Below are 13564 nucleotides of genomic sequence, written 5' to 3'. Positions count from 1 at the left end.
CCTGAAGGCTCAGCTCTGAATTCTGTTTATCTTCAGTAAGCCTTTCCTGGATACTTATGGCAGGATACCCATAGACAGAGAGAAGCTCTGTTAGTGAACCACAAGCATGTGAAGTTCTGGTGCTATGGAGTGGGGCAGTGAGCTGGATGACAGTTGTCCTGAGTCTTATTCTGAAAGCATGATGTTTACTGGACACATACTGTTGAGGTGATGGCTTTGGGAGGGATGCAATTAAAAGTCCCTCTTGAAAAAGTCATTAGCCTTCTACTAGTAAAGAGGCTGAACCATCAGTGACTGGATCAGGGCTGTGAATGAGCCTTATTTGGGTTAGACAGCTGACCTGCTAGTTGCATAAACTACACGAAATGAGTCACAGAATAAGAGATAAATTGAGATATTGAACTTTGCCAAGCTGAAGCATGCCTTCATGCCTTTGGATAGCACAGGAGGAATATAACTCTGGCCTCTAAGGGAAGGACATTTGCAATACTCTTGATTATGAGCTAAAATAATTGCTAGGTATTACACAAATGCAAATCTAGATAGTGGAGATACTACTGGTAACAGAAGGCGGTGATTCATTCTTAGGACAAAATGAGTTATATGCTGGGAGGAAAGCAAGAGGAGTTCTTCCTCTCCTTTGCCTGCCAAAGATATCACCTTATGATGTGTATGAGCTTAAACTAGTTGTTTAACTCTGAGCTGGATATACTCTTTGGATCTGAAGAGCTTGTAAACTGAAGATCCTTATCTTGCAATACAGTGTACATCAAGCAGAGCTGGTTGTAGGTTTTCAGTGCTGCCTGAAAATGGCTTATCAGCTATCTTTAATACGAGCAACATGTAGGATGACTCAGCCTTACCAGGGTGATGAAAAAACATTTTTTTCAGTCTTCATCCTAGTTGTCTTGTGCAACACTGGGTGTATACTTATTTCCATACTTCCTTTTCCATAGTCATACTTTGTATTAATTATTTTTTGAGGTAAAATTACCTCAAAAGACCTTTAATGCGTAATACTGTGCAGTAGTCATTGCTTTTAGCTGCACCAAAAAGATGACTTTATTCTGCAGAATTTATCGATATAACCTACCTCTGTAGTGTTTGGCAGTAGAGCTTCTGCCTTCTCCCTCCCCTTTCTACAAACTATTAGAAGTACATTAAGGCTACTGCAGTATTTAAAATTAACTGTACTTTTTCAAGATCCTTTAATTTTAAAATCACTCAGAAAATATATTTGACATAGTGTAAGATCATGCCATTCATTATTCTTGCAAGTCTGAATACTTCCTAAACATAAAACTGTGGAACTCTTCTTAATTTACTCTGTATTGAGATGTATTGTAAAAGAGAAAACTGAATTGTAATCAATTTCATAATTGGTTCAAGTACTTTTAAGGTGCAGATTTTGATATTTGTTAACATAAATGCATCACGTTGTTATCTTAGGTGAGTGTACCTAGTTTGTTTATGAAGACTGTTGAATCATCATAATGCACAGATGCAGCAGATACTGTAAATCATATGCAAATTGGTTTGAAATGTTACTGTAATTTTTACTTTTGGAATGATGCCCCAGTGAAGCAATTTCAGTGCATGGTAGATAAGCTAACAGATTTATCCCTGTCAATATCCTAAGTAGTTGAGATTCTTACCATTCTTGTAGGGAAGAAATACCAACGAAAAAGAAAAAGAAAACAGTTAGGAGTTTCTTTTGGGTGCTGCCCTGGGCCTATTCTTAATGAGTTTTATCTGCATTTTTTTTTCCTGTTCTCCAATTTCGTCTTCTTGCCTGGGGCTTCAAATTATCCATCCAATCATTTCTATTGCGTATTCATTGCTCAGCTCTGACTTCTATTATCCAAGGATACATAAGGTGTGTTTTGCTGTCATGACAGTTCGAGGTTGATTGCTGCATCAACAGATAAAAACATAATCTGCTGTGTTTAAGTACAAGGAAAATGTCTACATGCTGAATAAGTCTTGGCTTCTTTATGCCTCGGTTTATATCTGTCCATAATTAAGGATTCTTTTATTACAACAACAATCCTTCTCTCATGTAGGGCTAATTACAGTTATAATTCACAAACATAAAGTTTAGGCAAGATTTACTCAGAATATGGTTTGTGAAGCCAGGTGTACCTTAATGTCTTCTGGGGTGTAGATCAAACTACTCATGAGAAAGAGGTGTGTGCCCCAGAGGAAGCTATTTAAGGGGGGAGGAGGATTAAAATATGATAAGGGAAGAGTTTACTGAAGAATTAGTCAGAAGTGAGTCTCCTTTTGTGATTACTGAAATGTCTGTGATGATTTGTGGCAAGGAAATTCTTTTCTGTAAGCTCTTTCTTGTATCATGCATTTATTGAGATTCAAGCTAGTATCTTCATGCATTATATGATCCATTTAAATTATTTTTTATGAGTTTCATGGCATCTTTTGCAACTCCCAAAATTAATGGGAAAAATTCCTAAAATTAAAGGAAAAAAATCCAAAGTGAGAGAGTATTTTCATTTTATCCAGTGTATTACTTGCTTGTTTTCAGTTTGAATGCAAAAACCATGACCAAGAAAAGCAGTGTTCCTGCTTACTGATGCACAGATTGTTTGTACGATCCGCTGTTGGTAATGCACCTAGGTATGATCTGCGATTCTCCTTAGAGAGGCAAAGCCTCTGGCATCTGATAATACTATACCTCAAGCAGTAATAACTAGGGATAAAATTCAATCGGCTCAAAACAATCTCCCCTAAAAATATATATAGGATCAAGTAATATGGTCAAATTCACTCAGATTCACTTTGTCAAGAAGTATCACATTCCTCTTCCCTTAAACACATCATAAAAGTCATAAAAGTAGGCAAGGTAAAGCCTTGACCGAGAAATTTACACTGACAACTGAGGAACTAAGATAAAATAATTTATTGGCTTATTTCAAATACTGCTTATTTTCTTATGAAAATAACATAGACTGATAATTTAGGGCAGGTGCACATAACTGCATGTCATTCAGTATATTCAATGTAGGTAAATCTGGCAGCCCTGATCTGAAAGGGTAGACCTGGTGGCTGAAGAAGTCTAAGAAAATATGTTTTGAGCAAAGATCTGGAAAAAACTAGTCATTACATTTTTAGCATATGAGTAATAATAACTATTATCAAGTAGTTCTGCAATTTAATTAACTGAGGGGATTGATTGGGTGTTGTAGAATAACTCTTCATCCTGAGACACCTTCAGGATTATTACACAACCCATTCTTGGAAGATGGAGTAGAGTGTTCACATCTGGCTGCTATGCAGAGTACGTATTAAGTCTGCTTAATCTCTGTTGAAACACATTTAAAAATGCTCCAAAAGTCCATGTACTCTTCTTATGGCCTCATTTGTGTATTTTGAATCATTGGTGCTTGTTCTTTGTTTTGCTTCTCTTACTGCTGGTATTACCTTGGATAATTGAGAGTTGGGTTAACTGTCAGTTGAGGTAAAGTGTCATTGTTTTCTCACTTTTCCACTTACTTGAGGTCAGAATAACCTGTTACCTCCAGAGTGTGCTCAATGGCAAGAAAACCACAGGCTAATGGAGTGGAGATTCAGGTGTTTAGTATTTTCTGACTTGTGATATCTCCTGATACCAAGTGTGAGGGCACTTTAACAGAATCAAGCCAAAATGCAACATTTATATCAGCCTGTTCTGCATATATCAGAATTTGGTCCCTGACGATAGGCTCCTTCTTGAAATGGGAAGTGCTAGAAGTGCTCTTGTACAGGTTATTATTCTTTTAGACTTTGCACCTTAAGAACTTTTCTTCACGACTGAAGGAGTAAATAAGAATATGCTTTGTCCTTCCATCCTACCTTTCCTCCAGGAGAACAATGGATGCATCTTCCACGTGAGTCAGTGAGAATCCGTGCCTTGACAATAATTATAGGCTAGGCACTGAAGATTGAACGCTTTTCTAATAATTTGAGGTAGGATTGTTAGAATGTGAGGAAATTGTCTCAAGCTGTGGGAGAGGAGGGACCATGGCAGGTTAGGTTCACAATTGGTCTTCATGATCTCAAAGGTCAACCTAAACAATTCTATGATTGTATGCTATTCTGTATTTTTATTGCAAGCACATATCATGCCATTGCACTTACATACTGTAAGTTGGACGCCTTCTAGGAGTATGCTTAGCGGTATGACTAACAAGAGTCAAAAGTTTGAAAATGAGAATGAGCTGTGAAATACTTTGTTTTACTTACGTGTTTTTAACTTTCATGCTGAAGTTAGGAGGATAATAATTATTTCAAGGAAACTGCTAGCATGTAGTTGCAGATAAAATGAGGTGTGCTGCATTGTAAAACACAAAGCCAAGGAACAAAACCCAATTCCCTAGCTATTCATTTTGACAGTCTCTTTAACTCTGGTTTTTGAGACTACAAACAGTGCATTTGAGATAGAGAAACCTCAGGAATGCACTGGGGATTACATCCACTGTACTAACATAAACTCATAAATGAATGACCAATTTCTTTGTTGAGCAGCCTGGGAAGTAGAAAGAAATGAAATATGGTGGAATATGGCTAACTAGTGAGACGTAGGACCTTAAGTCTGGTTCTTCTTTTACATTAGTTTACAGAAGGCTGATGTGCAAACACATGCCCAAAGTATTTGAGGCAGGACTAAATTGGCGTAAGAAAATGAGTTGAGACATAGTAGTTCTATTTAGAAGCTTCTGTTCATTCTCTCTTTCTTTCTTTCTTTCTTTCTTTCTTTCTTTCTTTCTTTCTTTCTTTCTTTCTTTCTTTCTTTCTTTCTTTCTTTCTTTCTTTCTTTCTTTCTTTCTTTCTTCTTTCTTTCTTTCTTTCTTTCTTTCTTTCTTTCTTTCTTTCTTTTGTTTTTCATCTCTTACTGGAAAGAAATCTTGTAGGTGTCGGGGTTTTTTTTTTTTTTTTTTTTTTGGTCACTAGGAATGCAATGGTGCCCTCTTGTGTGAAAATCATATTTAACATCAGCTGAGACCATCTGCCAATGACTTTTAAAAGCGAAATACTACCAGTGAGGGTACTCACATGCAGGCAAAGTTTTTTGAGGGGAAAAAAAAAAGCTTATATGATAGTCTAGCCATGATTTGAAAGATCTAGTTACTTAGAAGTGCTATTAGTCTAGCTGCACTCTGCTAACCTTAACTTTTAGAAATATGATTTTCTTTTTTGAGTTCATACTTTCCTAAGCCAGGAAATTTATTATCAAACCCCATCTGTAGTTCTTTCCCACTGCATTTCTACTGAAGTCAATCAGCCATGAGCTTGCTGTGGTCACATGAATATCTTAGGTAAAGTATTGGTTTTGCTGAATTGGTGACTTCCCTACTGATTTCTGAAGAGCTGGATTTTCATCTTTGGTGCTTCCTTCCCCAGAAATATCCTGTGCACACTGTGACTTCTCTTTGTGTTTTGTATTTGCAGGTGGCATTTTTAACAGCTTCTGCCACAGTGCTCCTGCATCTTTGTCTTCTATGGTACTGAAGAGCATGAAGATCTCAACAGTTATTCAATGTGTCCAAGGAAGCCCATGCTCTCTTCATTTAAACATTAAAGGAACTCTGAGTTTGGATGGTAGGAAGCAGATTTGCTACTGAATCATTTCTGTTTACTTCTTGCTATTTTTCTGCCTATTTTTGTTCCATAGTGTAATGCTTGTGTCCAAGCTGTTTTCATGTGGTTGTATCAGATTTTTTAATGGAACTTTTTAACTACAAACCAGGATAAAGCCCTGGAATTTCTCAAAGGAATGAGAACTTAATTTTTTACATCCAACATATTACAGTTTCCTCTACCAGTGCCCCTGTAGTACTGCTGCTCTTTCTTTCTTGCTCTCTTACATGTGAGAGACACACATTAACACATGGATACCATTTGCCCTGGCAACATGGGCATGAATGACTGCACCAACTGTAGAAGACACTGTATTTTGTTCTGAAGTTCCAATTCTAAACCAAAATAAAATGAAAGCACTCAGTTTTTTGGGGCATAGTTTATTTTTACCAACATCCTGCCATTCATGTACTTAGTGTGTTATTGTTTAGATATTTCCTGGTTGCTTCACTCATTGTGTGATTTGTGCTTAATCATTTGCATGACAGTTTGCATAATTAAAGCCTTAATTCATAGAAATCTGTATTAAATCCATGGAGGCTTCCTCCTCCATGTGCTTGCTATTACATGCTGTCCCCTTTTTTCACAGAGATAAAATATGTGTACTTTTCACTTGGAAAGATTAGAATATGGTATATCTCATTTTTCTGTTAAAGGAGTTCAAATCACATTTTTGAAATGTATTCCTAACTTATTTCAGAAAATATTCGTGGGCTGGAGATATGTTCTTTTTCACTGGACACACAGCAATCTCAGTGCACAAATGTGAGATTTGCCAGGAAGAAAAGCAAGATACTTAATGGAAAGAAGGTAGACTCATTTTTATGGGGTTGTTTTTCATTTAAATGTTTATAAACCTTTGGAGAAACATAGGTTTTGTATTTCTCTTTACTGTCTTAATTCTGTGGAAAACAGCAATGAAATACATGCTTCAGAAGTGTCAAATGAAACTTTGTAGCAAATGTCTTCTGTATGCGATTCTCCACCATTTTTAGACTTCTTCCACTTAACTTTTGTCAAGAGAAGATGCCTCTCTAAATTCTACTTTTCAAATTGATCTTGTTTTCTTTTTTATTGTACCCACCAAATTGTGGGGAAGCTTTTGTTACTCCAGTTGCTAGGAAGCACAATGTCACAGGGACCATTAAATGCATTTTCTCACGTCCCACTCACATTTATTTAGATCCAGCCGTGTGAATAGAATTTACACATCTAGAAGACAGCGAAGTGCCTAAACACTCGTACACATCTGTTCTAAACTCTTAATAATAACTGCAATGGCAGAGTATGATTTTGTACTAAACTAAATCCAGAAGTATTCGTTATTAAAATCTGCAGCAGGAAAAAAAAAAAAAAAGCAATCCTTGACCTACTGTTTAAAAGAGGAATTTTTGCTTTCAGCTAGGGGTGGTAACTGTTATTAATCCCATACAAAACATATTACTTCATGTGCTCTGTTATATTGATTGCATGTGTTAAAGCAATTTCTACTCCCAAACTGCAATTGCAGTCTACACTCAGTATCATCAGTTGATGATCAAAAGTTGCTGCAGGCAGTGCAGGGCTGGCAATCAACAATTATTGGCTTTCAGAGAAAGGTGAATTTTATGAGTGTGACTCAACAAATGCAACAAATGCATTTAGAAAGATTTTCATGCTTTCATTTCTGTGAGTTTTCTGTGAGTAATCTTTTACCCTCCAAAGGCATTTGTGTCAAATAGGAGTTATATACATTTGGTAGTCTATATGGAATACAGTAGTTACTGCTATCAGTGAGGAAATGACCTGCTGTAATTGGACCTCAACTTTTGCCTCCTAAAATACTTTCCCAGAACCTTACTGGAATGAATAAATTCGGCAAAGTTGATGCTAAATGTTTTAACAGACATATTTTCCTATTCTGCAATTGTTTGTGCTTGTAAAATGCTTACAACTCAGGACTTTTGGTAGTATAAAATACATTTTATCCTTTTTTTTCAGTTCAGTGAGTTCTGTGCTTTTACTATTATTTGATAGTTCATGGATCTTTTGTTTTCTGGAAGTAAAGATGATGACAAGCTCCTAGATTAGAAGAGATGACACTTTTTGAAATCCTTTAATTAAATAACATCTGCTTCCTTTACATTCTTAATGCTACAGTATCTCAAAATGCTTAATGCTCCTTGAAAATGTAAAACAATTTAAACAAAAATATTGCTTGCTTAACTCTCATAACTAGTGGTTTTCATGCATTCTGGAAGTCACACAAAAACTTTATTTTATAAACGTTTTAAACAGGTGCAGGTTCAATTCAATTGCTTTGAAGTCAACGTAGCACAACACATCTATGTGACCATGAAAACAGTACCAAATTACTGTGAAGTTAAGATGAGTCAGGAATACTATGTTGAAGGTAGGAAAACATCTTCAAACAAATCTTTTTCAAAAGACATCTTTTCAAAGAGAAAAACAAGACCAAACCAAACCAAACAAAACAAAAAATTCCAAACAAAACCAAAATCTGAATGCAAAGGCAAATTACATTTTGGGATACGCTGATCTAAGTGGTACTATTTTATGTCTGACATAATCAGTATTATTCTACATTTTGGTGATTTATTTGGTGCGTGTAAATGTCTGACTTGCCAAAAACAAAACAAAACAAGATCGAACAACACCAGATACCAGAGTTTGTATTTCAAAATATTTGGAAAACTACATTATGCGTTTCTCCCAGTTTGCATTCCTGTGAATGGAATGTGATCAATCTCTGTCAGCAGGCTCAGTCCTGCATGATCTCTGTGCATAAAATGTAATTTTGCTGTCTTCTGGTAGACCCCTGCAGTTTCAGAGCTTTTGGAAAGTTTAATAAGAAAGTGTAAAGAAATATCTTCTTTTCACTAGCTATCTGTTCTGTCACCTGTTTCTACATAAGTGAGATAAGATACCATTGATCCTTGTTTTGGGTGTAAGTTGCCTATTATATGCATATTGAAGTAGATTCAGTACAAGTGGTCCAGTGGTTCAGTGTGGTAAGTGGTGGTGCAAAAAATGAACTCAGACACCTTACTCAGCCCATTGCCTGTGCTTGTCCTGCCATCCCATCGCCATAGTCTGTGGGCTGCTGCCCTCGCCCATGGCCATTGGTGCAGTACCATCCCTGCATACTGTATCAGACGTGTTGTGTCTGCTCAAATAAAACTTTGTTCTATTTAAAAAGCATTTCATTTTCTTGCTAAAGCCTCCCCTCCAATTTGCTTTACTGAAGGAGATATGCTCTTTGTGAATGACAAGGGGAAAAAATAGGACTTTATAAAGCCTAGTTTTAAACAAAGTGAAATGAAAACAAAGAAAAATGTTTTCCTATGGAAAATCACAGTGTGAGGGCAATTAAAGCAAAATACCACTCTAATGTACATTTAAGCAGAATATTTTAAAATCAAGATTTAGATTGTGAAGATACAAGTATTAGATATTAGTTCTGAAAGTGCTGGCAGGCTCCCTGGGAACTAAATGAAGGTAATTCTTTGCAAGTCTAGAGGAAGACCAGAATTGAAAACATACAGCTGTTTTTAGCAGAGGAATGAGTCTAGTAAACAGCTGGAGTGAGTTTCAAGGAAAGGATAACTGGAATTGTTATTACTTATATTATTATTAACTACTGAGTAAAGAAGTGCACTGTTGTATCCTAGTTTGCCACCTTAAATTGCTGAAGAGGTTTAACAGTAGAAACCCCACACTGGTGAGATAGCTCCCTAATGCAAGTTAAGACACAGTCAGTGTGTGTGGTACTTCCTTCACTTCCTTCACTATCTAGAAATGGATCAAAATCTACCTTTAAAAGAGAAGGAATGAGATTGTTTTACTGTTGGGAAACTATTGGATAATTTGGAAGTCTTAGCTACATGCCTACATAAATAAAGCAAAACTGAAGAAAATTCTGGTCCCTGTTTTGCAGATTGCAGGAACAGTGATGTGGGAAAACATATTCCAGCTTGTTTGGGTGAGCTCATTTTCTGTATAACTTGAAGTTGTGTGATATTTCTTGTGACTTCTACAATGACATGTTTTCATAGCTGAATAAGCAGAAAAAAATATTTACAACTGCTACTTAAAATTATACTTTGGGTATGTCGCAAAAACTCAGTGTTTCTCTATATTGACTTGTGAATGCTAGATGGCAGATAAAGATATTGGCAACCTATTCAATACTTAAACATTTGGAAGCAGGTTTGTGTCTTTTTCATGAACTACAGATTACAAGTTTCATATTTTGTCCATAAACAGATCTCATAACTAGATTAAAGCAAATTGGCCAAATTGCTGTCCTGATCTTGAGATACCTGTGAATAAGAATAATAAAAAAAAAGCCCCCACATATCGCATTTGTCCAACATAGTTGCACATATTCTCAAAGAAATGAGATTTCAGTCTTAGGATAATCAGCTTTTGAAGTAGCATTAGTGTGTATATTTCAGGTATTTGTACATGAACTACATCAGATTTCAAGTAATGAGGTTAAGGTTCAATCTGTAGGTGTCTCGGCCTCTTATTATTGACAGAGTTAATTAAAAATTAGTAATGTTGAAATTCATTATTTTGAAAAATATTATATGTCATAAAATAAGATTACATATAGGAATATCAGGATATAAAAAGAATTATTTCAAATGTCCTAGGTAAGAAATGTTAATTTTTAAGTGTTTTTAAGTGCATTCTCTATTTTTATAAAGGAACAATGAAGTCAGAAATATACAAAGTAATAAAGAACTAGATACAATAATTTAATGTTTGAGTTTTCTTTTTCAGCTGGAAAGTTAGACTATAATGTAGACAGGGCAAGAAAAGTCATATCAGTGAATGTATCCAACTTTCTTCGAGATCAAGATTATTACATTCGTTTGTGTCACAAATGGTTTACCTGTGAAGATGTGGGACAATTTGCTGTGGTGAGTTACGGCTTAAAGCATTGCTTTCTTGAGGTGTCTGGGGGAGAAATGCTAATTGAGATCATACTTACATGAAATGGTCTTCTGTGTCTTTGTTAACCTTATTAAATTGGCCTGGATCAATGATCATCTTTTTCATTTCAGATAAGAGGGAAGGATTCTTTAAAATCAGTTTCTCTGAAGTACTCTCAGCTACTTCCTTGTCTTTGCATTGAGGTAACAGTTTGGATTTTATATATGCTTGTGTTTCTGATTAAATAAATTTTATATGGGTATGTGCTAAAAAAGGCGGGAAGATATGTAGGAAAAGGCTCTACTGCTATGTTTTTAACTAAAGCATGTTTGACCTTACAGTTACAAAAAAGTTGAAGAGACTTTTCAGAAAACACTAATTAAAGATGGAGATAAAAGGAAATTAATTTATACAAGGTTAATTTAACTTAGTTTTTATAAGTAATGAAAATACAGCATGTTTAATTTGAATTTCAGCATAGCATTTGAGGTAGTTTCACATTCAAAGCTAAGAGATTATTTGAGGAAGCGGGGGGAGATAATACTTCCTTGGAGAACTAATTCAGCTGCTTCTATTGAATGGTGCAGTGATAATAGGAAGATAATTTAAGGATCACTCTCAGGTCTTAAATGAATGTTTTCATTAACCACAAGGGCACAAAAGGAAGGAACGTGTTAATGAGATCTGCTAGTAATACAGTTGAGTGGTATAATCAAAATAGAAGAGAATCTGAATAAGTGGAAGAGAATAGAGATCTTCATATAGGAAATAACTAAATGAGGATAAAGTGTAATGGTGTGAAGTACAAGTTCATGCATTTGCTTTAATAAAAACACTTCTTATTGTAAAATATGAGTCCTTGTTTGGAAAAAACACTGGAGAAAAAAGATTAGGGTTCATCATAAGATGATTGATTAAAGGAACATGCTTACATGATGTAAATGTGAAAAAAGATTAAGGTGGCAAGATTATCACAAGCCAGCAGGAAAGTATAGGTAAGACTTTCTATGAAATATTGTAGGCAATTATTGCATCCTTATTTAATAAACATTAATTAAAATGAAAGATGTACATAAAAAATCTAGAATGGTTGGGGAGTAAAAAGGCTGTCTTAAAAAGGAGATTCAAAGAAGGTGTTTTCTTTAGCCTGTTAAAATACATGTAACGAGAAACTATGTTTGTTTATTAAATACTCATCAGAATGGTTTCTTATATGAACACATTTTTTAAACTAAAGACATTGTTGACACAGACATGAAGGATGATATGCTCCATTCCTGTAATCACAGTATGTACACTCTTTACTGATAATCTGATAAACAGGAAGTAAAAATCACCAAACTAATTTAAAATGAGCTCGATAAAATACAAAAATATTCAGTTTCTCACTGAATTCTGGAGTAGTATTTTACTTGTGGATTAACATAATAAATGTAGATATCCATATGTAAATGCCTACCTTTTAATTAAATGTCCAAACTCTTTAGTCATTGATAATCTAGTTAATGCAGTTAGTGAAGCCTGTAAAGTTACTCAGTGGACCAAATGTAATTGCTTATTTTTGAATGAACTGATTAGCACTATGAACACTGACTGGACCTTCATATGGCTGCTGTAATATGAATTTGGGCAGTCTAGTTACATTCAGATGTGTACATTGCAGACACCTAATACACCTAAGATACCTAACATACCTTAATATATGAATTGAATCAGGAGATGTCTTCCAAACCTAGTAATTTTATTTTTTTTTTAATTTCACTCTGAAAGGTAGGAGGTCAATGGAAAATATTCCACTTAGTATATATACAGAGAAACCCACAATATGATTGCTGAGCAAACAAATGAGAACTGTGAGCAATAAAAACATTTGCACATTAGTCTAAACAGTTAGGTTATACTAACAGTCATGCATAGATTCCTGCAAGATTGGGTTTAATGTTAGTCCTCAGACTTCAAGACTGCATCCTTAGCCATAACAAAGTTCATGAGATCTGGCATTATGATTCTTAAATGTCTTTTGTTACCCCTAGAATATAATGACACTGTAAGAAACAATGAATATCAAGTTAGAAGTTTTTTTAAATGAAATATGGTCCAAATATACGACTCAGAAATAGTAGGCATGTAGGGCTGGAAGGTCATCAGGTCATCATCACCATGTCATCAGCTTCCAGCTAGGCTAGTACATCTCCAGTCCCAACAGTGTTGGACAGATATCCAGTGCAAAAAAGCCTTTTAAAAAAATACTTCCCCAAATATACCATAATAGACATAACATGTGCATTTAGTGGGAAGGCTGGTCTTTCACATCCTTTCTGAAGTGTTAAAAAGTGTCGTATCTGAAGATCTCTAGTTAATCGCTAATTTTTGGGTTTTAGGGTTGGCTGGCAATACCGGATGCCAGGAGGTTACAACTTTGTCCCTTTGAAAATGGCAAGTATTTTTTGATTACTCTTTATCTGAGTGTTTTTTGTCACAATTTTAAATTCATCTAAGGTGAAAACCATGCGTTGCAAAACTGCAAGGAAATCATTATACTGGCTTGTTATATTGTGGTAGATGAAATAACTTATTTTTAGGTCTTAAGATTTAAGTGTCTTTCCCTGATTACGTTTTTTTGACATTTTGAATAATATTTCCACTTTTTTGGTACACAGATACAACATCATTATGGGATAATATTGTTTATACTCCAGTGACACAAACCCTAGCTTGGGAACCAGCCTGCCCTGTGCTTGTTATTGTTAACCTGTGCAGATTAATGAAGTCTAATGACCACTGTGAAGATATACAAGATTCTTCCAAACGTTTTCCTGAGAAGGTAAGAACTATACGGCTCTTCATTCAACTAGTGAGATTGGCCATGAACAGAACAATACATAAAGTGAAGCTAGACTTAGGAATAAGAGCAGTTGCAAATTCCTCTTTTCTTCTGTGATACTTTAAAGTATTCCTAACCGCAGTCTGTTCTTGTACACTAACCACA

At 35.3% G+C, this 13564-nt stretch overlaps 1 protein-coding gene across 2 annotated transcripts in view; it reads left to right on the top strand.

The window, feature by feature from the left end:
* Positions 1-13564, top strand: part of IL17REL (interleukin 17 receptor E like) — a 42776-nt gene that overhangs the window by 18906 nt on the left and 10306 nt on the right. For both annotated transcript variants that reach the window (XM_010729093.4, XM_010729086.4), the window contains exons 3-10: positions 5446-5595; positions 6335-6444; positions 7912-8026; positions 9572-9616; positions 10423-10562; positions 10707-10778; positions 12957-13011; positions 13236-13399. In XM_010729093.4, coding sequence (XP_010727395.2) covers positions 5446-5595; positions 6335-6444; positions 7912-8026; positions 9572-9616; positions 10423-10562; positions 10707-10778; positions 12957-13011; positions 13236-13399 — 851 coding nt within the window. The remainder of the gene's footprint in view (positions 1-5445; positions 5596-6334; positions 6445-7911; positions 8027-9571; positions 9617-10422; positions 10563-10706; positions 10779-12956; positions 13012-13235; positions 13400-13564) is intronic.

The sequence above is a fragment of the Meleagris gallopavo genome, chromosome 1 (genome assembly GCF_905368555.1).
Source record: "Meleagris gallopavo chromosome 1, MGAL_WU_HG_1.1, whole genome shotgun sequence".
Taxonomy (NCBI): domain Eukaryota; kingdom Metazoa; phylum Chordata; class Aves; order Galliformes; family Phasianidae; genus Meleagris; species Meleagris gallopavo.
This window is presented reverse-complemented; position numbering and strand designations above follow the sequence as displayed.